General features: G+C 45.9%; 2 protein-coding genes across 8 annotated transcripts in view; one reads left to right on the top strand and one right to left on the bottom strand.

Moving 5' to 3' along the window:
• Positions 1-11,920, top strand: part of LOC138759377 (monocyte to macrophage differentiation factor-like) — a 31,718-nt gene extending 19,798 nt beyond the window's left edge. For 2 of the 5 annotated variants that reach the window (XM_069929653.1, XM_069929654.1), the window contains 5 exons: positions 901-1,061; positions 2,851-2,925; positions 6,800-6,901; positions 7,417-7,486; positions 7,960-11,920. In XM_069929653.1, coding sequence (XP_069785754.1) covers positions 901-1,061; positions 2,851-2,925; positions 6,800-6,901; positions 7,417-7,486; positions 7,960-8,163 — 612 coding nt within the window. In that variant the 3' untranslated portion in view covers positions 8,164-11,920. Of the gene's footprint in view, positions 1-650; positions 1,062-2,850; positions 2,926-6,799; positions 6,902-7,416; positions 7,487-7,959 lie in introns of all 5 variants that reach the window. The other 3 variants (XM_069929656.1, XM_069929657.1, XM_069929655.1) reach the window with 2 other exon arrangements.
• A 7,703-nt stretch (positions 11,921-19,623) lies between these two features.
• Positions 19,624-26,351, bottom strand: part of radil2a (Ras association and DIL domains 2a) — a 54,801-nt gene continuing 48,073 nt past the window's right edge. For 2 of the 3 annotated variants that reach the window (XM_069929658.1, XM_069929660.1), the window contains exons 14-16: positions 24,904-25,004; positions 21,491-21,630; positions 19,624-20,090 (exon numbers count right to left, since the gene is read on the bottom strand). In XM_069929658.1, the coding sequence (XP_069785759.1) occupies positions 19,991-20,090; positions 21,491-21,630; positions 24,904-25,004 (341 nt within the window). In that variant the 3' untranslated portion in view covers positions 19,624-19,990. Of the gene's footprint in view, positions 20,091-21,490; positions 21,631-24,903; positions 25,005-26,351 lie in introns of those variants that run through there. The other variant, XM_069929661.1, reaches the window with a different exon arrangement.

The following is a 26,351-nucleotide window of genomic DNA, read 5'->3' on the forward strand; positions in this document are numbered from 1 at the left end:
GGAATATGTTTTATTCCTGCAATTTACGTGTGGTCTCAACCTGGCAGTTACACGAGGCCATGGACCGACTAGTCAGTGTAGTTCAGGGTGTGGTTCTGAAGTGGTTGGCTAATTGGAGATCCTTGCTGTTGAAGTGGATAGAGTGAAGGTACTCAAGGAAGAGACCTCCCCAATCTGTGTGCAGTCTCCCTGATGTAGAGGAAAGATCACCTGTCAGCCTGGGCTCCTCCCCCCTCCTCACTTTCAAACCCCCCACCCAACTTTCCTATTCAGGCATTTTGCCTGTTGTGACATCCCTGATGAAGTGCTCAGGCCCAAAACACTAACTGCCTGGCGTTTCATGGGGGGGCTGTATGACCTGATGAGTTCCTCCAGCACTGGTTAACAGGTCCGTGTGAATATAATACTTGTGTTGAAAGAAAGTTTGATTCAGGCCCCTAATTTTTACAATGTTAGCAGCACCCTCCCCACTTGTGCACAAACACATGAACGCACACACCCCATTCAAACATTGGTTAGAAACCAATCCTCTCACAAAATTTCAGGTTCCACTTCAAAAAGTTTTCTATCAGATTTTATCTGTGTTCTTCTAACTAGTACCTGGTGATATGTAGCTGTATTAAATAAAAATTGTTGTATTGGTTCTACAGTAGGAGTGACAGCTAAGTAAATAAGTATGGCAGTGACATGCGTGGACAAAAAACCCAATGGTGTCTTCAGCTCACACAGAAACATTGTGCCGTCTCCAGCTCAGATCATCAGACTCCAGTTAATTGGATCCCTGTATCTGGAACTCGCCTCTCTTGGGAGGAGACAGAAACCTGCTCCAAGGGCAGAAGTAGCCATTAGAGATGTGAGAAGGTCAAAAATCTGCTGAGTTGGATTATGTTTTCTTCCCAGTTTCTCATTGTTCCAGCAATTGTTGGCAGCACATTCCTTCACAGGCTGTCTGATGACCAATGGGAGAAGATTACTGCTTGGATGTATGGCGTGGGCCTTTGTGCACTCTTCATCGTTTCCACTTTTTTCCACATTATTGCATGGAAGAAGAGTCACTTGAGGTAGTGTTTGCTAACATTCTCCATTTTTCTAATGGGGTCAATTTGTGTGTGTGGACAAAGTCGGAGGTACAATTCATGTTCGCAGAAGACGGTCATTTTGTTAAAAATGCATTTTACGAGCTCCGGCACTCTTCTTCTATAATTTGAACTCTCTTCAAGAGCTCATCATCTTCCCCAAGTTCCATAGCATGCATGACAATCTCTAGAATGATGACTGCCTTTCCAACTGTAGATTAATCCTGGCCCTTAGATTTTTATCAATGGTTTCCCTGTCTACATCTCTGGGCAACGAATGGGTTCTATTTTTGCAGATATTCACACAATGATTTTGTCCAGGTCAGAAATGTCACAGGAGTACGTGATATGGTAACAATACCTTCATAGTTGTGTAATGAACGACATCAATAGCACAGAGGACTGATAAGAGAGAGGAAACTAGATCTGCCATTTGTAGAAATGAACACATGCTTTTCAGATGTTTGAATTTAATGAGAGCTTGTTCATATAGAGATATCCATACACAAGTCGAGCGTTCATTAACCAGGGATAACCTGGACCACAAATTAACCAAGCTGTTCTTTAAGAGTGAGACACAAATTCAACATTGAAAGAGTGAGAATTAACAAATAAATTAACAAATGTTGATTATAATAATCGCGCTTTGTCATCTAAACACCCATATGCCTTCTCTAACCCAAACACTCATGCCTCATTCCATGTGCTTGCCTCAATGACTCTAATTCTTCCTACCCTTTTTTTCTCTCTCTCTCTCTCCTTCATTCTTGTCCCTATCCCTCACCCTCCCTCTCTTGCATCCTCCTTGCTCACTTCATCCCTCCCTCCACTCTCATTTACTATTTCGACAGAATTTGAAAGCACCTTGTGAAAGGAAAAAAAATCTTAGGATATTTTAATGTTAAAGGAACATGAAAGGAATATTCAGAACATTGAAGGGAAATGAGGATGACGAAAGGGGAAAGGGAGGGGGGAGAGAGAGAGATTTGCTATGTAGACGCAGAAATGAATGTCCTTATCACCTCCTCATCATTATTTCTTTACTTACCTCTTCTCCTTCACATGTTGAACTTGTCATGCCCTGCATTCCAAATGTTGACAACAGAATTGTAAATTAAAATTGGTTTGGAATCTGATGAACCCAACTTGATAAAGATTATACTTCTTGTTGTAACTGATCAGCTTGCTGTGAATTTGTATTAATGTTATTTCCTGTGTGTGAATTTGTGTGTGGATGCATGTTGCGTGTTCGCATGACTGGCTGTGTGCAATTAATGACTGAGCCAGATGCTTGCTAGTGTGTGTGTGTACACGTTGTAAGTCACTGATCTGCTTTGTGTGTGCGCGCGTGCATTTGTGTGTGTCTATGTTATGCATCACTGACCTGTCTGGCGTGCGTGTGCTGTATGTTGTGCATCACTGACCTGCCCGGCATGCGTATGCATGTACATTGTGTGTCACTGATCTGCTCGGTGTGTATGTATGTGTGTACATTGTGCATCACTGACCTGCCTGGTGTGTGTGTGTGTGTGTGTGTGTGTGTGTGTGTGTGTGTGTGTGTGTGTGTGTGTGTGTGTGTGTGTGTGTGTGTGTGTGTGTGTGTGTGTGTACGTTGTGCATCACTGACCTGCCCGGTGTGCATGTGTGTATATTGTGCGTCACCAACCTGCCCAGCGTGCGTGTGCATGTACACTGTTCATCGCTCATCTGCCTGGCCTATGTGTGCGTCTATGTGGTATCACTAACTATAAGTGACTTTTTGCCCCATTGACAGAACAATGGAACAGTGCTTCCACATGTGCGACAGAATTGTCATCTACTTCTTCATAGCATCTTCCTATGCACCATGGTGAGTGTTCTTCATAACTTTTGTGCTTAGAACTTGGGGGACAGCGCAGATGCAACTTGTTGTTTAAAGTTGGGATGGATCGCAGTGATGGCCATTGCAGTTGATTAAATCTGTGGTTGAGGCCTTTTGCTTGCAACAAGAGAAAAGTAAAAATTTGCTTAACTGTACCAATCCTGGCAAATGGTAACACAGCAATCTCGGGTAAATTTGTGTGTGAGACAGGAGAGGTGAAATTCACATCTTTCCCCCTAGTTTTGAAATTCTCATTAACTCTGATGTTTCCCACAGATGTAAAAAATGCTCCTAAGAATTATGAATGAACCATAGAAGACAACAGCACAGAAATGGGCTCTTCGGCCCTTCTAGTCTGTGCTGATCGATTATTCAGTCTAGTCTTACAGACCTGCACTCAGTCCATAGCCCTCCATACCCCTCCCATCCATGAACCTGTACAAATTTTTCTTAAAATATCAAAATTTAGCCTGCATTCACCACTTCAGCTGGCAGCTCGTTCCACACCCCTACCACTTTCAGTGTGAAGAAATTCCCCTCTCTCTCTCTCTCCCACCCCAGTAATGTTCCCTTTAAACTTTTCCTCTTTTACTTTTAATCCATGTCCTCTGGTTTGTATCTCATCTACCCTCAGTGGAAAAATTTACTCTATGTATACCCATCATAATTTTAAATACCTCTATCAAATCTTCCTTCATTCTTCTATGCTCCAGGCAATAAAGTCCTGACCTGTTTAACTCGGCTCCTCAAGTCCCTGCAACAGTCTTGTAAATCTTCTCTGCACTCGTTCAATCTTATTCATATCTTTCCTGTAGTTAGGTGACCAAAACTGCATACAGATACTCCATATTTGGCCTCACCATTGTTTTATACAACTTTATCATAACATCCAAGCTTCTATTCTTAATACTTTGATTTATGTGTCAAAAGCTCTCTTAATGACTATCTAGCACTGATGCCACTTTCAGAGAATTATGTACAGGATATCTGTATAACCAGATTTTCCCCCCCACCCCACCACTGTTCTACTACACTCCTGAGTGCCCTACCATTTACCTTGTATGTCCTACCCTGGTTTATTGATCTGTGGTGCAACACCTCACACTTGTCTGCATTAAATTCCATCTGCCATTTTTTAGTCCTGAACCTTTTGCAAGCTTTGAAAAAACACCTCCAATCTTTGTCATCTGTAAACTTGCTAATCAGTTTACCACATTATCATCCAGATCATTGATATAGATGACAAACAACAATGGACGCATTGATCACTGAGGCACACCACAAGTCACAGGCCTCCAGTCAGAGAAGCAATCATCCAGTACCACTCTCTGGCATTTTCCACAAAGCCATTGTCAAATCCAGTTTATTACCTCATCATAAATATCAAGCATCTGAACCTTCCTCACTAACCTCCCATAAAGGACCATACAAGTCCATGTAGGCAATACCCACAGCCTTTCCTTCATCAACTTTCCTGGTAACCTCCTCAAAAAACTCTATCAGTTTGATTAAACATGACTTACCATCCACAAAGCCATGTTGACTTTCTCTTCTTAACCAGATCCCCAATATCCCTCGAAAACCAAGGGTCCCTATGCCTGTTAACTTTGCCTTTAATCCTGACAGGAATATACAAATTTATTGCTCTTACAATTTCACCTTTGAAAGTCCTCTACTTACCTTACACATCCTTCCCCAAAAACAATTTATCCCAATTTATCCTTTCTCATTTCCACAAAATTAGCCTTTCTCCAATTTATAATCTCATCCCGAGGCCCAGACCTATCCTTCTCCATAATTAACTTGAAACTAATGGCATTATGATCACGAGACCCAAAATGTTACAAATACTTCTGTCACCTGGCCTGTCTCGTTCCTTTAAAAGAAAATCCAGTATTGCGATCTCTCTTGTAGGTACCTCTATATATTTAGAAAACTTTCCTGAACACATTTGACAAATTCCAAGCCACCCAGCTCTTTTATAGTATGGGAGTCACCCAGCCACCCAGCTCTTTTATAGTATGGGAGTCACCCAGCCACCCAGCTCTTTTATAGTATGGGAGTCACCCAGCTCTTTTATAGTATGGGAGTCACCCAGCCACCCAGCTCTTTTATAGTATGGGAGTCCCAGTCAATATATGGAAAATTAAAATCCCCTACTATCACATCCTTGTGTTTGCTGCAGCTGTCTGCTATCTCTCAACAGATTTGCTCTTCCAATTCTTGTTGACTATTGGGCAGTCTATAAGACAACCCCATGAGTGTGGTCATACCCTTCCCATTCCTCAGCTCCACCCATATAGCCTCAGTAGACGAGCCTTCTGGTCTGTCCTGCCTGAGCACAGCTGTGATATTTTTCCTGATAAGCAATGCCACTCCTTCCCCTTTCATCCCCCTGCTCTACCACGTCTAAAGCAACAGAAGCCAGGAACATTGAGCTGCCAGTCCTGCCCTCCTGTAACCCAGTTTCACTAATGACCACGATGCTCCTTGCATTGAAATAGATGCACCTGAGAACATTTTCACCACATACAACCATTAACTTTTAACGGTGCATACAATTTTATAACCATTCTTTCCCCCCCTCCACTCCTCTATCTGCTACCCCCCCAAACCCAGAGTATTACTAGCAAACTTTCACACAAGGATTTTAGTCCCCCTCCAATTCAGATGCAAACCTTCCCATCAGCACAGGTCCCACCTTCCCTGTAAGAGAGCCCAATGACTCAGAAATCTGAAGCCCTCCCTCCTTCATCATCTCTTTAGCCATGTGTTAAGCTGCATTATTATCCTATATCTAACCTCATTAGCATGTGGTACAGGTAGCAATCATGAGATCACAACTCTTCAACTTTGTACCCAACTTCCTGAGCTCTATTGACAGGACCACATCACCCTTCCTACCCACATCATCGGACCACGACATCTGGCCGCTCACCCTCCCTCTTGAGAATGCCGTGAACTTAATCAGAGACATCCTGGTCACGGCACCTGGGAGGCAAAGTACCATTCAGGATTCTCGATCTCTTCTACAGAACATCTCATCTGTTCCCCTATCAAATCCCCTGTCACTACATTTCACCTCTTTTCCTCCCTTCCCTTCTTAGCCAGACCAGGGAACTGACCACCATGGCTTGTCCTGAGTAGGTTGTCCCCCTCTACAATATCCAAAACAGGAAATGTTATCGAGGGGAACGGTCACAGGACTACCCTACACTGACTGCCTATTCCTTTTCTCTCAACTGACTGTCACCCAGCTACCTTCCTCCTGCCTCCTAGGGATGATTACTTCTTTGTACTCCTGTCCATCACCCCCTCAGGCTCCTAAATGATCTGGAGTTCATCCAGTTCCAGCTCCAATTCCATAACATACTTTCTAAGGACCTGCAGCTGAATACACTTCTCACAGATGAAGTTGACAGGGATACTGTTGACATCCCTGACTATCCACACTGCAAGAGGAACATGTCCCTACCCTGGCTGCCATTTGTGCCTTCTTGCTAAATCCTGCTGTCCTTCTATAGGCCTCCCTTATCTCAACCTCTGCTCACCGAGCCAACTCTTACAGTGGTCACTCCACTTAAGCTCCATGACCTTTAATGGCTACAGCTAATGAGCCAATGGAAAAATTTAAACAAGCACCTACCTTTCCCGGTGCTTTTTAAATGCTCCTGCTCTCGTTCAAAGCCCACGCTCGCAACTCCTGTTGGGAAATTAGTCACAGTTGTAAAGTACTAGAGTAAGAGTTGTGATTGCTCAACATGCTTTACATTCAGAAGGGTAGTTTTACCATGAACTCCCGTCATTGACTGTGCACTATGAAACATGTTCTGTTAGAAATTCCTTGTTTTATCTTTTGCAGGTTAAATCTCCGAGAGCTGGGGCCCCTAGCGGCCCACATGCGTTGGTTCATTTGGATCATGGCAGCTGCTGGCACAATCTACGTCTTTTTGTACCATGAACAGTAAGTAACTTCTTAATAAAGGTAACAAATGAGAGGCTTCATCAATTGACCTCCCCTCCACCACCCAAGGCCCTCTGCTTCAGCATCTCTCGAACCTCTATCATCGTGAACACTAGGACCCCAGCCACTTCAGATCCTGACTCAGGAGTAGCCCTATAATGAACTAACTAACTGCCCAATAACATAGGGGGTTCTTGAACTGGATCAATTATGGTGACTCAAGAAAAGCAGCTATTTCAAGGATAATGAGAGAATATGGTGAAAAGACTGAACAAATCAGGCAGTGCCTGCAGAGGTGAAAGCTCGTGGACCTGAAATCTCATTCCAAGGATTGTACCTGGCCAGCTCAGCATTTTCTGTTTTTATTTCCGATTTCTAGCATCATGTGGATTAAATCCTGGTCCTATCAGAAGCATTCATTTTAAAAGGAAGCATTTAAAACTTCTTGGGATTGGTATGAAATTGTGTCAGACTGATGTACATTTTATAGAATCATTTGTGTTTATGTTTCACAGGTATAAGATTATCGAGCTTCTGTTTTACTTGACGATGGGATTTTCTCCAGCTGTGGTTGTAGCTTCAATGGTAGGTAGCTCAAATACTTCCCTCACATTGCTGTGCATAATTCACCAGCTCGCACACTGCTTCAGACTGTTGAGAGACTGATTTAGGCCAGCAAAACTCTTGCCACTCCCATTTACCAACTCGCTTCCATCCAGCTTAATTGCCCATGAATCCTGATGTTCTGTTTTATTCTATGCAGATTCCTTTAGTGAATTTCCAAAATACACGTTTTGAACATGAATTTTGTGGCCTATATGTGATAAATAACTTGTTTATGCTGATATTACTGATCTAGTTCTAAACCTCAATTAATCCCGAGTATTGTTGTCTTGTTGGTCTCTGACCATCTCCCATCTTTCCACGCACTTAGCTCTATCATTTTCCATGTCTTGTGGGTCATCACGACCAGAATGTTTCCATGCCAGTAGTTGCTCTGTGATAAGTGATTAAGCAGCAGTGGGTTTGGTTTAATGTTGCCCTCTCTTCTGATGCAGCCCAACACTGACGGTATCCAGGAGCTGATGTGGGGTGGCATGCTGTACTGCCTGGGAGTGGTGTTCTTCAAAAGTGATGGGATCATTCCTTTTGCCCACGCCATCTGGCACATCTTTGTGGCTTTAGCTGCGGCGGTGCACTATTATGCCATCTGGAAATACCTGTACCGGAGCACGGCATCACCGGCGTGGAAGGACTTCTAAGCAGCAGCTGTTTTTTCTTTGGTCGCAGAGTTTATTTAAACATGTTGGAAAGAGTCCATGGTGGGAATGGCCAGTTGAGGAGCATAAGGGAGCAACAGCTTTGCACCAGATGTTATCAGAGACCCTCCTGCTGCCATTCTCTGGGGCCTGATGTGACATTCAAACAGAGTTTGGGTAGGCAGGGTAGCGATGGACGGCCATCGATGCTGTTGAGATGCTTTTCAGGGGTTTTTTTTCCCCTCAGTTAACTTTTTTAAAAAAAACCCTCATGTCTTCCTCCCGACGGTCACTCCCTGCCCATCCCACGACGCAAAAGAGTTTGAAGATATTAGCTCTGTCAATTATGTTGATGTGATTGATGAGATTTCAACTGTGCTGAGTTGGGATTTGTATTTTTGGAAAGTAAAGCACAGATTGGACTAAATGTGAGATGGGAGCAAACAGGATCAAATCTGCAGGGTATTTTTATATATAACAATGTGACTTGTAACCTTGTGGGCATTATACAGTTCGTCACAAATCTCTGCTGTGAGTCAAACGGATACATTCCAGTTTAGTATGGCATTTCATCCCTTGGCTTTATCAGGAAACCTTAGACTTGCTCAATTGTTGGGGAAGGCCTTTGCCTTGCTCTTGTTCCCCTTGCTTGTTTGCTACTGACAAATGAATTGATACTGTATTTCTGCAAGCACAGCACTAGGTGCTGCATGAGCTGGTGAAGGGAATATATTTCTGAAAATTTCCCTTTATTTTCTATCACCGAACAAAAGAGTCGTGGAAGTGTACATGAACAGTATTGTAATTTGTGTTATGTCTGTTCCAGTGACAGGCTGGTGCTGACCAATGCAACAAAAGCACTTTTGTTTTGCTCAATTGTCCTTTAAAAATGACGGCAGCAAACCACTCCTCACACTGAGATGCTGCTTGCCACGTTTTTGCAAACCACTGCTGATGAAGCAGTGGATTAGCAGAGGTTGTTGAGCAGGAGAGATTCTGATTACCTCATTTTTGTAACTGTTGTCTCTCGGGTGTTCTGTAAACCCCACCACACTTCTCGGCTTTGCCTCCTTCATGTCCTACATAAACAAAGTCGGGCAGTTCTTACTCCCCCCTCCCCACCCCCACCCCCCAACACCAACAACCCAACTCTGAAAGAGTAAAATAATCAATGGTTTACATTTTGTGAAAACTTTGCCCAACTTTTTTTTCTCTCTAAAGCCAATAGATTTTTGTAAAGTAGCCTTTTTTAAATTGCAGCAAGAGTAACAAGTTGGGCTGGCAAATTATCCTGAATCCAGAGCTTGGTCTAACCTCGTACTGTGATTAAACTTCTCCCACCCCATCCAAACAAAGAAAACCATCTTAATTCCAGTCTGCACCGTATGTGGGGGAGAGTGTGAGGTGGGTTCAGGTGTACAGAGCATGGCAAAGCAGAATGAGAATTGTCACAGTCACACTGGACCAGGAGACTCTTGCGATGTCATCTGAATTGAGTTTGAAGAGGGCAGAGAGAAGGACAGTGAATCTGACTTGGTGTGTCCATGGAGCAAAGTGTGAACCTGTGTGTGTGTGTGTGTGTGTGTGTGTGTGTGTGTGTGTGTGTGTGTGTGTGTGTGTGTGTGTGTGTGTGAGAGATACTGTTCCATCAGGCTCCATCAGGTCACATACCTCAATGGTTATGTTTATACTTCAAAGGTGCTCTTTTTTGTCAAAACTGAAATCCAGCTGGTATTTTTGATCATTGGTGCTGGCTTTGATATTACTAATGTAATAATGTAATGTGTCCACTCGGAAGGTGTGGACAATTCCAACCATAAACGGTCAACTGGATCTAAAACCGCACTGCTGATACTTTTACAGAACTGCATCATGATCAAACTACTGCTAGAGAGAGGCTCGAGCTGAGGTATGTGGTCGATTTACAAGGAAGATCCTTACCAAAGGCTGTGGAGCCAAGGTGGCCTGTGTTACAGAGAGAGTGTGGAATTTATCAAGGCATTTCTCAAGGAGGTTGTGGCTATTAGCACTTTAGCAAGTGAATATTCTGTTAATAGTGAGAGGTGATTCACAAAAGTTTACGTTGTCTTTAAAGGGCACCCAAGTTATTAGTACTGTAAATAATGGCTTGCACATGGTGGACCCAGGGAATTGGCTTGGGAAATATGAAGCAAGATACTCAAAGAATGAATAATAGCATGCACTTTGAAAGTCACAGTTATGGCTGCTGAAGTTCAGCTGGTCATCATTGCTGAGTGATGCCAGGTTCATTACATAACCCCTTCACACCTTTTGATGCCAGTTCACCTGCTATGCCCAGTGTGTGCTGTCCATGTACAGAAGCTGACAGTGAATGTGCACCAGCCATTGGGGGATGATTTCCTCTCACAAGCGGGAGTGAGGAAATCCTTCACTTGGCTCATTCTCCCAGTGCTTTCAGGCCTTGGGTTTCTTCTGTGATGGGGAGTGGCCCAAACATTTTGTCCAACATACACTGGTTATGCACTAGAGAAAAGGAGCTGATGTTTCTAATATGTGGGCTTGCTGGTATGTGTTCTTGTTTCAACCAGGATTGTGTCCATGCACACATTTCTGAAGGGTACCTAGATTGGTGCATTTCAAGTTATATGGCCATGGTATCCTTAACTTGTTTTATATTCCTGATCCAGATGCTGTGATCGTCAACTGTGAAATGATTACTACGTTTACACACAATGACTGCTGTACCCAGGGTTGTGTACAGAGTTGCTGACTTTCTCTCTACTTAAATACCTCGTCGCTGGATCAAAGAAAGCCTGAAAATCACATGCCAGGTTGCTGGCTGACCAGGCCTCCCTTTCCCTCAGTAAATTTGGAAGGCTGTTTTAACAATTGGTTTGGGAAAGTATGTTGCATATGAGACTTGCATAGTTGAACAATGGTGCGAACAAATAGAGAAATTGTATAATGGGTGTATAATGTACTGCAACTACAATAATCCCAGAGCACACTCGGAAGGCCTAAATTGTGGAGGCAAGTTTTTTGCTGAAGACAAACAGTGAAGCTGGAATCTGTGTGTCCATCTCTGACTTTGCAAGGTGACAGCAGTGTGAAGCTGGAAGTGAGATTGGGCAGTGGGTGTGTCTGGCTTGTCCCTCAAAGCATCCTACATTTTGGAAGTTCTCTGCTAGGGGTGGCCTGCCCCTCACTGCCTGACACCCCCTGGTATGCTCTGGTATTAATGTAATGTGTCCATTCGGAAGGTGTGGACAATTCCAACCATAAACGGTCAACTGGATCTAAAACCGCACTGCTGATACTTTTACAGAACTGCATCATGATCAAACTACTACTAGAGAGAGGCTCGAGCTGAGGTATGTGAGGCAGCAGGTTTGCAACTGTCTCTACTTGGGTGCTGAGTTGTACATATATCCTTAGTAAATATAATCTGTATGGAGATGATGTTGTGATGAGCCTTTTACAGAATGTATTGCATATTTTCTACATATGCACTGTATCTGAATAAACCAGACTGCAGTGACAAACAAAGCTTTCATTCTGAGTTTTGAACGTAGGTCAGGAACAAATGAGGGCTGTTATTGGTGCTGTCGGTACTGCCATAGCATACTCTAGTTGGCTATTGACTGAGAGTTCCCACGTTGCATACTTCAGATAGTATCTGAAACCTCGATGGCCTATCTCCAAACCACCCCAGCCTTTTCTTGTTACAGAGCTTGCAAAAACATAGGAACTAACAGTTGCACAAGTCGCCACCCAAATTTTGCAGTACAAAGTGTTGAGAGGTGGTCTGCCTCTCTCTCTCCCTTGCTGAGATTACTGATCATCTCTCTCTCCCTTGCTGAGATTACTGATCATCTCTCTGCCCTGATGGAGATTATTGGGCAGCAGTAGGAATTAGGCCCAGGGTAAAGCTCCCTCTACCCAGTCCCCTCACACACTCCCAGCACTAGGTTGACGGCCATATTGAAAACACTGGTGTGCAGAGCTGCTGTTGGTAGGGTTGACAGGAGGTGAAGGAAGAAGGGGAGGTGGCATCTGTTGAATGAGAAGGATGGAACATCAAGGTAGGGTTTTTACTCTGAACTCCTTCTCCATCCATCCCACAGACCCCTGGAACCTGGGCTGGGGGTGTAAGGTTTGTGAGCAGACAGTTATCAAGCTGCCAGACACCCTGGTGAAAGGGTTCTCTTCCAAGTGAAACATCACCAAGTACTGCTGGTGCTTCAGAGGCACGGTCATGGAGTTGTGCAGCAGAGAAAACTGACCATCATATCTGCCTTGACTGATCCTACTTGCATTAATTCCATATCCCTCTGTACCCTGCTCATTCAAGTACTCGTCCGGATGCCTCTTAAATGATCCTGTTCATGCCTCCGCTGCCTCAGGCAACTCATTCCAGATACCAAATGTGAAAAAATGACCCCACATCCCCTTTAATTTCCTTCCTCTCACCTTCAACCTATATCCTCTAGTTTTAGACTCCCCTACCACTGGGAAATAGACACAGGCTGTCTACCCTATCTATACCTCTTGTAGTTTTAAATATTTTGAACTTTTAGACATACAGACCCTTTTGGCACATGAGCCCGTTCTACCCAATTACACCCATCTGACCCACACCCCCAGTACATTTCAAACAATGGGAGGAAACTGGAGCCCCCCCCCGAGGAAAATCCATGCAGACATGGGGAGAATGTATAAACTCTTTAAAGATGGCGTGGAATTTGAACCCAGTCCCAGTTGCTGGTACTGTCTGTGTTGAGCTCACTGCTACGCTAACCGCACTGCCCATCTACGCTAACTGTTCTACAAACCTCTCTCACCGCACAGCCTTTGCTGCAGGGAAGAAAGTCAGAATCAAGTTTATTGTTATGAATATTTGTTATCAAAATTTTGCAGAAGCAGTATTGGGCAGAACAAGGTACAAAACTGCTATAAATTAGATTTCTGTATGTACAAGATCGAAAAAAATAACACTGGACCACAGATTTTTTTCAGAAGGTTTGCATCCTGAAAGAAAATTGTGGGGATTATGATAGACAATGTCAAGCTGAACATGAAAATACTTCAGATTTTCTGTATCACGTAGGAAGTTGGAGAAACATTAAATTAACATAGATTTAGCATGTTTAATCACATCATGATGCTGACACATTGCGTTAGTTCAACTGCCCTAGAAATATTTTGCCGCTGATTTTCATTTGTACTCAGCATCTGATGCCTCTCGTGTCAGTGTCCAACAACAGTCGCCCAGCAGTGATAGATTCCAGTTGCCCTGAGACCGCTTTTCCATTGCCACAATGTCCTGGTGAAACTTTTCACCATGTTTGTCACTGACTGCACCAAGATCAGCGGGGAAGAAGTGTGAATGCAGAAAATGAATTTTCAGTGACATGTCACACTTTGTATTTTGTGTGCTTCAAGAGGAAATCACAATAAAATAGGTTATATCTAAAACAAAAACTGTGATAGGAAATTTTTAAGGTGATTTTTGCAATCAGCTGCCCAAAATCCATAATATACACCCAAAAGTGTAAAGGAAGCAAAATCTTTATTGTCCAGTGTTATTAGTGCAAAATAAAAGTGGGGCTGTGCCTATAGGTTTATTGTCCATTCATAAATCTGATGGGAAGGGGAGCTGCTGTTCCTGAGTGTGTTGCTTCAGGCTGCTATGCCACAGGTTAGTAAGGGTTTACTTAAGGTGGTATGTGAGGGGGGAAAAAAGGTTGCGAACCACTGGTTGAGATGGATATGGGGAAAATGCAGACAAATGGGACTGCCAACTGGGTCACCACATATGAATTGGGCCAAAGGGCCTGTTACATGCTTTATAGGACTGAATGGGTGGTTGGGGAGGTAGGGTGAGAGGGAAAGGAGGGAGGGGAAGAGGAGAGAAACAAAAGACAGCAGATGTTGGAAACTGAAAGGAGACACAGTACTGGAGGAACTCAGCAGGTTAGGCAGCATTCATGGAAGGCAATAGTCAAGGTTTAAGACCAAAACATCATTGGGGAGAGGAAGGAACAGGCAATAAAAAGATGGAGGGTGGAGGAGCATGGGCTAGCAAGGAATATAGGTAGAAGGAGAAGAAATGGGCAAAACAAGGTGATAAGAGGAGGCATAGAGCTGAGGGAGATGGACTGTGGGGAGGGGTTTGAGGGTAATGGGAGTTTGGGAGAGGTGGGGGAGTTTGATGGGTAGTTTGGAAGAGGATAAGGGGAATTTGGGGTATTATGGGAGTTAGGAGGGATGAAGGGACTGCAGGGGGTGAGGGATGGGGTTTGGAGGGTCACCACCTAGGTTGGTCTGTGGGATATTTCCAGAACTTTCTGTATATGTTTCGATTGGCAGCATTTGTGTGTTTCCTGTTTCTGACTGATCCTGGCTGTCTGCACTGAGAAACCTTTGTTCTGATTCACTGCAGCTGCCAATGGTTAGTCATCCCTGGTGAGTGGAGTAAAACATGAAAGTCTGGAGAAACTGCAAATAAAGTAAAAGCACAATGGTGGAAAAAATCAGCAGGTCAAACTGTCCTTTATACATAAACAACGTTTCCAAGTTTGAGCCCTTCATCAAGATATGAGCAAAATCTCAGCAGGGTTTTGTTAGTTTTTATTCCAGCAGAGGGCGATGTGTCTCATTACTTGTTCCCTCCCTCCAGCTGAGGGTGGTGCGTCATTACCTGCTCTCTGCCTCCAACAGAGGGAACTATGTCTCATTACATATTCCATCCCACCAGCAGGGGGTGCTTTGGAGGCTCCCACTCCCTCCTACCAGCAGGGGGTGGGCGCTTCCATTGCCCCCCCCCCCAGTTCCCACCTTCCAGCAGAGGGTGCTGCCGTTGACCTTCTGCTCCCTCCTTTCAGTAAGAGGCACTGTCATTGCCCCTGCTCCTACCTTCCAGCAGGGGCCATTGCTGTTGCCCTCCTGGTCCCACCATTCAGCAGGGGTGCTTCTATTGCCCCCCACTGATCCCTCCTTCCAGCAAGGGGGTGCTGCTGTTGCCCTCGCTCGCCTTCCTTCCAGTAGGGGGCATTGCTGTTGCTGGCCGTGCCCTCATTCCAGCACGGAGCATTGCCGTTGCTGTCCACTCGCTTCTTCCAGCAGTGGAGACTGCTAATGCTGTCTGTGCTCTCGCTCCAGCAGGGGGCACTGCTGTTGCAGTCAGCGCCCTCGCTCCAGCAGGGGACTGTTGTTGCCATCTGCACTCTCACTCCAGCAGGGGGCACTGCCATTACCCTCCCGCTCCCTCCTTCCAGCAGGGGCACTGCCATTGCTATCCGTGCCTTCATTCTAGCAGGGGGCACTGCCGTTGCTGTCTGCACCCGAGCCCCTTCGACAGACCTACTTGCCATCAACATCTTCATGGACCTTGGTCCCATATCTGCCCCCCACAAGCCAATCACCAGCAGCCTGCCACAAAAGACCCCCCCCCCTCCCCACCCTGGCCACTCTCTCTACTGCTGTGTAGGTCCTCTCCCTGGCTTTTCCACAGCACTAGACCGTGTCAGTGCCTGTAACCCCAAGGTCTGAGCTGCCGTATATGGCCACAGCTGGTTCAGCCACGGACCTTCGAACTACAGAAACAGACCCTTCACCCCATCTGGTCTATGCCACACTGTTATCCCACCAGGATCTCAAGTACCCGTGCTGCATTGACTCCTGCTCACTCCTCACCATATCCTACAAACCACCTTTACTTTGATGTGCAGATACTAAAGGACGTTCACTCTGTCACAGCTCCGTACCTCACACCATGTCCTGCCATGGACCCCTCCAAAACGTCATCCTCCGCTAGATCCACACATTATCCTGGTGTCCATCAAAGATCAGAAGCTTGCCTCCCTGAAGAATGGTTCTCCACCCTGTCCCTGGCAACTTATAGGACCGAGCTGCGGACTTGGTTCCCCACCTTGGCCTTGGCCACCTACAGGACTGCACTGCAGATATGGGTCTCCACCAGGCCCAGTCAGCCACATAACTGAACCTCCATCATGTACTCTCTCATCCTCCTACCCTCCCTGTCACCCTCCACATCACTGAACCTCCCCCTCACCTCTACCTTGTTTTCACCATCCCCTCCAACCTTCCCCTCTTGGAGAAAGAATTCTCAGTCCTCAGTTGAAGGCTCACCTTTGTCTACACCTCAACAAATTCTGCACATGCCAAGATGCCGAACTCTTCTTCTATTGCCTTTGTCTCCAAGTCCAATATGGCAACCAGGATTCTTCTCACCAACACCCCCTCCCCTCACCCCCGACCCCTTCACCCATTTTAAATCTTCCTCCTCCTGGACATCTCATTCCAGTCTTCCACCTGCTCTGGACCTTTATATTTCTAGCTGCCACCATTTCTGTTGCATCTGCTCTCAGCAGAGGACTTCCATGCCAGATCATTAGAGATGTCCTCCTTCAATGTGTCTTTCCCTCTATCACCATCAACTTGGAACTCACCTGCATCTTCTCTGTTACCCACGCATCTGCCCTGGCCCCCTCTATTCCCTCATGCAACAAAGGCAGGATTCCTCGTCCTCACCAGCCTCTGCATCCAACATATCCTCCAAAGCCATTTCCGCCACTCACTTTGTGAGCCCACTACCAGATACATATTCCCCTCTCCTGCCTTCCACAGGGACCATCCCTACACATCTCCCTTGTCCACTCCTCCCTCCCCACTAATCATCCCCTTGGCACATACCTCTGTGGCCACAGGAAATGCTCCACTTGCACCCACACGTCCTCCCTCAGCACTATTTGGGGCCCCAAACCATCCACCCAAGTGAAGCAACATTTCACTTGTGAATCTGCAGGGGTCATCTACTGCATCCATTGATCCAACTGTGGTCTCTTCTACGTCGGAGAGTCTGGACATTCTGGGAGATTGCTTCATTGAGCACCTCAGCTGTGTTTGCCACAATAACATGGATTTCCCAGCAGCCACCCATTTCAATTCTCTGTCCCATTCCTTTGCCGATATGTCTGTCCATGGTCACGTGCACTGCCACTGAGACAAGTTGAAGGAACAACACCTCATCTTCTGACTGGGCACCCTCCAACTGGATGGCATTAATATTGAATTCTCCAGTTTGCATTAAACCTCCCCACTTCTGCATCCCCAACTCCTCCCCCCAACCCAACTGTCTCTCTCTCTCTCTCTTCCCTTTTCCCTCTCTCCTTTCAGAGCCAAAATCAGTTTTCACCTTATGATATCCAATTAACACCTTTTGTCTGTTGGTCTGGACACCACCCCCACCTATTCCCTTTCTCTCCCCAATCTTTAACTCAGCCACTTGCATGCTTTTTGCTTAAACCTTGATGGCTCAAGCCCGAAATGTCAGTAATATATCTTTACCTATTTTGAACGCTGTGAGACTGGCTGAGTTCCTCAAGTTTCTGTTTTTTTAAACTATTATTCTGCCTCATCCTACTGACATGCACCCCAGTCCCAACTCATCCCATCCATGTATCTGTCCAAATTTTTCTTAAATGTTAAAATTGAGCCCATATTCACTTCGACTGGCAGCTCGTTCCACACTCCTACCACTCTGTGTTAAGAAGTTCCCCCCAATGTTCCCCCTAAACCTTTCCTCTTTCATTCTTCACCCATGTCCTCTGGTTTGTATCTCACCTACCCTCAGTGGAATAAGTCTACCTTGACAATATCCATCATAATTTTAAATACCTTTATCAAATCTCCCCTCATTCTTCTACGCTCCTAACCTCTTTAACCATTCCCTGTAACTCAGTTCCTGAAGTCCCAGCAACATCCTAATAAATCTTATTGATATCTTTCCTGCAATTAGGTGACCAAAGCTCCACACAATACTCCAAATTTGGCCTCACCAATGTCTTATACAACTGTTCCATAACATCCCAACTCCTGTATTCAATATTTTGATTTATGAAGGCCAATATGCCTTTACTATTCTATTCACCTGTGACACCACTTTCAGGAAATTATGCATCTGTATTCCCAGATCCCTCTTCCATGTCTCCTTGATGTAAAACGTGTTTGTGGCTATCAGACGGGGCAACGAGGCAGTGGGACGTGCTGCCCGTAGTCTGCACCAGCATCATGTGGTTCCATCAATTTCTGTTTTTGCGTGAGGTTTATTTTTGATGTCTAGGGTTTTTGCGTTTCCGGATTCTATTTAAGTGATAAAAGAAACAGGAGCAGGAAAAGCCCAAAATACCCTGAAAGATAGAGAGAGGGAGATCATGTCTGATCTAATCTTCCTGCTGTCTCCATATCCCAAAGAGATCCAATTAGGACTGAAGGACAGCACCTCATCCTCTGGGCCACACTCTTCTCATGGGCAGTAGATTCAAAGGTGTGCAGTTGCACATCAACAGGCAGTTTCTTTCCTGCAACCATCAAGCTCCTGAAAGAACCCCACAAGTGTTCTCACACTGCCCTTGCTTGGTTCTGCTTGATCTTTCTGACTGCAACTCTGCACTCTGGAATTGTCCAGCAGTATGAATGTCAGGCTGATCTGCTGGACTGCTCGCAGAAGAACCAGGCATAATTTGAACTATGTCTGAGCACATTGGCAGTGTCATCTCCCCAGATGTTGCTGAGCATTTCAGTTTTAATTTATTCATCTTATGCTGGCACTTAAAGAAATGGTTATCTACAAGTTGTTGGTCTTTGTCTCATCACACATTGCCTCTCAGTAACTTTATTAAGGCTCAAGATCCCTCTCAGGAAAATAAGTCTTATAAGGCAAAGTTAGCACACCTGGGTCTTTTCACTTTGGAGTGTACAAGGATGAGAGGACACTTGATAGAGGTCTACAAGATTATGAGAGGCATAGATCAGGTGGACAGCCAGCACCTGTTTCCCACCAGAGGACGAGTACAAAGTGAAGGGAGTGAAGTTCAGGGGAGACATCAAGGTTAAGTTATTTTTATAGAGTTGTAGGTATCTGCAATGCCTCACCAGGGATGGTGGTGGAGTCTGAAACATTAGGGGCATTTAAGAGACTCTTAGACAGGCATGTGGATGGAAGGAAAATAGACGGTTACGGGAGAGGGAGTGTTTAGTACATTTTTTTAAGGAACGTATGGGTTGGAACAACATCAAGGGCTGAAGGGCCTGTACTGTGCTGTCATTTTCTGATTTAACTTGCACATCTTTTTGCTCATTTTTCCAGTTCTAATGTCCAATCATCCAAATACACCATAAACTGTTTCTCTCTGCACAAATGTTGCCTGACCTGTTGAGGATTTGTAGCATAAGGAATCATGCATAATGCATAGACAGATTTAAGCCAGGTGTGACACAAATTGGTGCTGGGCCTTTAATCTCAATGAGAATATGGACGGGAGGATCAAGTTTAATATACTTGTTTCCAGATGTAAGGATGGGGAGCAGAGAGGCTTCAGCCCAAATCTGCAGTTATCAAACTTTTTCTTTCCACTAAGTAATCCCTTTCTAACTACAAAACACCTGTGGCATTGGAACAACTAGACAATAATACTTTATTTTATTAGTGCATGGTCCAGATCCTGGTCCAGGTTAAGCAACAACATCGAATATTCAACTGAGGCAAAACCAACATTAACCTTAAAATCTGGAGGGAAGTCCACTATCGTCGCTGACTGGTCTCCCCAGTCACGGTCCAGTGAAATCCTGCCCTCAGCCCTCTGACGAGGGAAACAGGGCTTCTTCCCCATGGAAAGACACTCCTCCGGCTGTCTCAGAACACACTGCTTGGGGCCACGATGAATCCCATCTCGCTCCTCATTAATGACTGAGATATCATGTAAAGCCTTTGCCAGGCGAGCCCTGTGTCAGCAGTCCACACTGGAAGCAACTTGCCCTCTGCCCATTAGCAGCTCGACGTTAACACTTTCACTGCCACCTGCGAATCAGACCTGGCCACCAGGAGCCACAGCGAGTCCCCTGACGATCGGATCAATTCCCGGCCGCTGAAATCAGAGAGCACCAGTGGGGATTAAACACACTCACAAACTCATTGGGGTTGATGGGTCCTCCAGTTCAGTATGCCCCACATCCAGCCAGTCTTGTATCTGAGGTGGACATGCCTGGCTCTGCATGGATTGGATGTGGGGGGGGGGGGGCGGGTGGGGGTGGTGCTCCTCACGGATCTCGTTGATCCTCAGAGGATGTGGGAGTGCCAGCTCTATCTCTGCACCAACCAAATGGGAGAAATGTTTTGCACTCTTGATAGGTTAGTGGTGGGTGGACTGACTGCTGGAGATGAGTCCACTTGCAAGGATCATCACACATCTCTTCCATATCAGATTCCTTGAACCCCAAAAAGGAAGCCTGACAGACAACCTGGCAGAGTTGGAGGTGACAGTCACCAGTGCTTGGGGTGCCTGGTGGGGCTGCTCCCAGTGCGGGCCTTCGGGGTGAATGCTGGCCAGAAATTGACCAGTGACCTGCACATTTGCCCACCACCGCCATGATCCAGGAGGATGTGCTAGATTTGTTTGGCAGCAAATTCCGGGTCTCTGCTGCCTTTCTGATTCTCCCAGTTGAGGAAGGTGGTCACTTGCTGGTGTGTCTGTACCCAGGTGGTTGCCTGAGAGAGCCTTGTACATTTGGCAACCTCCCAGAGGGTGTGCACTGGTGACATATGTTTCCTGCCAGGGCATAGCCTTCAGGATGGCAATGCAGCTCCCAGTGGCAAGCACCAGCCTTCCTGTTCCATGGGAGTTGCTGGTTTTTTCTGACTCTTTGTACTGCAGGGAGAAGGAGCGGTCCCATGGCTGCCTAAAGAACACTGCTGACATGTGCATGGGAGCTTGCAGCCCCTCCTTAGATGATGATTTGAAGTGACTGCCCCTAAAGCTCTGGTTACTTTGATCCCAGGAAGGACCAATAAAAGATATGGGTTGAACACAGATAACTGTGTCCGGGATAAAGAGGGCTGAGTGGGAGGAGGCTCACAACAGGGACACTTACCATTCTCAAATAGCAAGATGGGAAAAGGATGTTCAGAGGGACCCTGGGTGCCCTTGTTCACCACTATCAGGTGGAGGAAGTAATGAGGAGGAAAATAGGCTGTTGGTCTTTATGTGGGGAGTCCCATACCTGGAGAAATGTGGACTGATATCCGAGTTTATAAAGAGATATACTTGCAGCAAAGATTCATCAGACTGGGTCCTGGAATGGTGGGTGCGTCACACTGTGAGGGTGATGTTAAGGGAGTCGAGGGTAGAGGCACAGTTGAGTGGGCACGTTGGGATGAATGGCCTCTTCCTGCTAGTTTCCTGTACTCCACACTGTCACCAGAACCTGAGTGAGGTACAAGCCTCTCCTCTGTCCAGTGCCCCTCAGAACACAGTGAAAAGGAACTGACCTCTGATAATCCATCCCAACCAGACTTGTCCCGTTGACGGCCAGGATTCGATCTCCCAGATTTAACTTCCCACATCCGGCTGCAGGCGAGTCAGGAACCAGGGCCTTAATGTAGATCCCACTCATGTTTAACGAGGTGGTCTGTCAGGGTGGGAAAGCACAACATCAAGCTTGAGATCTTCCTTCCAGGGACCACTTTGGCTGGCCCCCACATAGTGAGGACGGCAGCTTACCACCACTGGACACTAGGGCTATCAAGGGGAAATGGACAAGAGTGGATGAATGAGAGAGGGAGCAGGGAGAGGAGGAATGTGGGCAGGTCTGAGGATCAGTGATGGTAGTGGGTGATAGGGTATGAGGGAGGGGAGGAGAGGAAGAGCAGTGGAGGTAGTAGGTGGAAAAGATGTAAATGATAGAAGATTGAGCTGGGGGCAGGGAGAGAACAGAAAGAAGAGGGCATGAGGAGGAAGATGCTGAAGGGGTGAGAGAATGAGTGGGGAGGAAGGTGAAAGTTTGGGCAGTCCAGTAGAGGTAAAACAGGAGGAGGATAGGAATGGGGGGAATGTAGGAACAGAGAAGGGCTGCTGCCCAGTGATCTTCTGCCTTAGATAGTTGGTAGCCCCAGGATTGACTGTTGAATGAATGGACAGATGGAGGAGAGGGTGATGTGTGGGAATTTTGCATCGGGAGCTTGCCTTCCATGGTGTAAGCAGCTGTCCCAGACCAGGCCCGATACCTCCTCATGCTCCCCAATTATCCAGACACAAGTCTACAGCTGGAACACTCTCACCCACAACGCAGCTCATAAATCATAAAATGGAAGAACTTTCCACAAAGGACTCACATCTAAGACTCTTGTTTCAATGTGGGGAGTGTGAGATCATGTGCTCTGAGTTAGCACAACTTCAATCAACATGAGATTTACCCTCTCCTTTTGTGGCCTATTGTTTTATAGAGTGGTCTAGTTTGTTTTTTGCAAATATGCCAGACCTGTCTCCGAAAGATCTGGGCCCTACAGGAGTTGCACTGGGTCAGTGACTTCAACAACCCCTGTGGCCAGAAATTCTTTTGCATTACTGGAAGACGAGAATGTGGTCACGATACTTATCCCCAACTATCATGGTTGGAAAATGCACAAAAGCAATAGTGGGGAGCGATGGCATCCCAGCCATTGCAGCGAGTGTGTAAATGGAGGGGAAACCTGTGATGTGCCTACGAAACGTGGTGGGTCTAGTCATGAGTCGAGTCAATTCTCGGACTCACCCGCTGTCTGACACTTCAGCGGCTTGGTCAAGACCATGTTTCACAGAGATGTGAAGTGTGTGAGGGTGCAGCCCCTGCTCGTGTGTTTGAAGGGGTGGCTCCTCAAGTACTGGCTGCATTTCAGTCCCATGCTCCTGATCTTTCGGCACTCAGTATGGAGGGGGGAGGGTCCTTATCAGTCTGGTTCTGGGCCTGGTTATGATGGTCATTCATGGGTCGAGGCATTGGGGAGTCGAGGGTTCAGCTCCGGCTGACTGCCTTCCCCTCTTCTGAGGACACCTGAGTGCCCATGTATCCCTAGAGGAGTTCTCAAGGCTCATGGGCAGTTTGCAGGGTCTCCAAGAACAGTGGGCTCCCCAAGAGGTTGACAGTATCAATGGAGATAATCATGTTTCAATTTTTAAATTATGCTTTGTGTGAATATTCTGAATTGCAGTAGTACTTGTAACTTTTGGACGGTTGAATAATTAAGGGGCTGTATTGATTTTCTGCCATAAAGGCAAAAAAAAAGGGCAGTCCTGAGGGAGGGTCACACTATAAAAGGGGCAGTTCGGAGAAGGAGCCCGAATAAATAATTGACACAAATTGGAACTCAGCATTCAGGGGATTATCTGGACAGGCTTCTGTACATTGGAGAAGACCAGCTCCCATCATCCAGACATTTCCGAGCAGTGACCCCAGTGGGAGATCCTCCATGTGCCACATAGACTACTGTAGGAGAATGGGGTTGGGAGTGATAGGGAAGATCCTGCAGGATCTAATGTGTTGAGAGGCATTGTTAACACCATGTTGGGCTCGAGCATTCAGTGTGGGTCAGAGTTCTCAGCCCTGAAGTCACCTCTCCCTGCATCCACTTCTCCCAAATGTAAATCCCCAGGACCACTGCAATCACACTGCCCATATTTATCACTCAGCCAGATGTGTATTGAAACACCGTCACCCTCTCTCTCCATGATGCACACACTTGCAAAGGCACACTCTCGCCCCACAGACGCAAACACAGTGCACAATTACCTTTACACGTGCAAGAATACAGTGGAGTGTCTAACCCTATCACCAGGACTCCCTGCAGGTACTGGGCCCAATAAAATATATTGTTTTAATCATTCTGAAATTTGTTGTCACTGTTTAACACAGAGGTTCTCAACCTTTTACTTTCCACTCACATACCTCCTTAAGTAATCCCTTCTAAAAACACAGGACCAATGGCATCCTATGCTGGTTGCTGATTCCCTCTCTCTCTAACCCCGGGTCACTGGACAGTGACGGGGAGCAGGATCCCTGGCTGATTCAGCCCCCTCTCTCTAACCGGGTCACTGGGCAGCGACGGGGAGCAGGATCCCTGGCTGATTCAGCCCCCTCTCTCTAACCGGGTCACTGGGCAGTGACAGGAGCAGGATCCTTGGCTGATCCAGCCTCCTCTCTCTAACCGGGTCATTGGGCAGTGACAAGAGCAGGATCCCTGGCTGATTCCCACCCTCTCTTTACTCCCAGGAAAAGTACAGATCAATTTGACAAATTAAATTCTGATAGAAGACCTCCATGGACCCAATTCTTCTCTCACAGACCCTTCATGCTACTTAAATCAAGCTCTCACTCTAGATCCTGAGGGAATGACTGTGTCCAATCTGAAATAACACAGTGCTGGAAAATATTCTGCTTATCATTTGGCAGTGGCCTGCTGAGTGGCCTTGAAATGTTCTGGGGAATGGATTCCAATTCTCTGAAATGCTGTTATTACCATTGATGGAAAGTATGTTCCTCTCCCACCAAGTGCTGGGTTGCAAAGGGAGGCCCCCCTTGACTCTCCAGTTTCTGTTGCCCAGAAAGGATGAAGGCTTGATGATGATCCAGATTTCTTCAGTGGACCCCTCTTCTCAGTAATGGGTGGCTTCCACTCACCATTGGTCATCCATCCACACTGCCACCCCTCCCACCACCCCCCCCCCCACAGTCACCGTTGGCCACCCTCCAGTCACCATTGTGACCCTGTACAGGCAAACAGGGAGTGATCAACACCCTGAATGAACAGGGACTCTGCACATTGACCCTCAGCCTGAACAAACAGTGACACCGTAGGGTTATAAAACTATGTTGAGGCTGGATATTCCCAGATGACAGAGTAAGATTGATAGTATCTACTTTTCTCACCAGTCCATCCACCAGTGCCAGACCAAGACCATGAGGTCTTCTTTCCAACTTGACAGTGAACACTTCATCATCTGCCTCATTCTTCTGAGGAGTGAGACCATCTGGAAAGAAAAGGATACAAGTAACCTTTGGTCCTGCTAATGGTTGTGTCCATTGTACTGAGTGGAGAAGGACCTTTAGCTGGAACAGGAGACATACATAAATGATTTTTTTTTAAATAAATGGAAAGGACCAGAAAGAATCATGGGAAGAGATGAGTGCAGGACGAACACATATACACACACCTACATACAGTCTCTCTCAGATAAATAGTCTCATACGCAGTCTCTCACGCATGCACACACAGACTCATAGACAGTCTCTCATGTGCAAAAGAAGAAAAAACAAAGACCTATTACTACAACATTTACTACTTCACAGTTAATAATATCCTGAGGAGGAGCAGTCTCTCTGCTGGCGATGAATCCACGGCCACTCGGTGACTCTAAAGGGACCCTCTTTTGCTTCTCTTTCTCTGTCTGTAAGGGGTGACACTAAAAGGCAACTCTTTGCTTTACGATAGGCAGGAGGAAATGCTGTATAATATTACATTTTCTGTTTTATTTCATGGGCTTTGTCACAGTTCATCCCAGTGGCAGTGTGACAGAGGACTCCGATCTACAGGTTATTCCTGGGGGGACAGTCTAAGTCCAACATCCAGAGCTGCTGCAAGACCATCAACTCAGTGAAAGACACTCTTTGGTCTGCCTGAAACCTGTTGGTCCTTCAGCACACGGCGATGTCGGTGCGGGAATGCTGCCAAATGGCACGTTCCAGGCTGCAGGAATACATGCTGAGGAACACGCTGAGGCTTGGTGCAGCCAACGGGAGGATGCTATGGGGGAGGACCACAGTTAAGAGTCCTCCCATTACCGGGGACTGGGGGGTTGAGACTGAGGGGAAGCCCCTCAACCAACAGAGGGGGGGGGAGTAACAACAAGGTAACAGTGGTGGTAACAGGGTATGGAGAGAACAAATGTAACAATGTTAATTGATGAGAAGGTATAGATTTGACATAAGAGTGTAAAAAGACAAACTTTTCTTGTTTGTGAGAAATGACAAAGGTGCCTTAGTAGAGGATAGAGAGAACTATGTAATATGTACATTTGATGAAAATGTATCGTTTCGACTGACACTATAAATGTAAAGTCTGGAACAGTTTTCTTGTATTGTAAATAATTATTGTGAATGAAGCATTTGGAAAAAAAATTACATGACAATAAAAGCATCTTGACACATCACAGACGCAGCACCTAATTTGAATAAACCAAGTTTCAATAGCAATTAATTAACAATCAATATACAAGCAATTTTATTCATCGCCTCGGATCTGGGAGTCACTGGTAAGACCACCTTAAGAAGGTGGTGGTGAATTCCTTCAGAGGGCACTTAACACAGTAAGTTGAGGA

This window comes from Narcine bancroftii, chromosome 3 (genome assembly GCF_036971445.1).
Source record: "Narcine bancroftii isolate sNarBan1 chromosome 3, sNarBan1.hap1, whole genome shotgun sequence".
NCBI lineage: Eukaryota > Metazoa > Chordata > Chondrichthyes > Torpediniformes > Narcinidae > Narcine > Narcine bancroftii.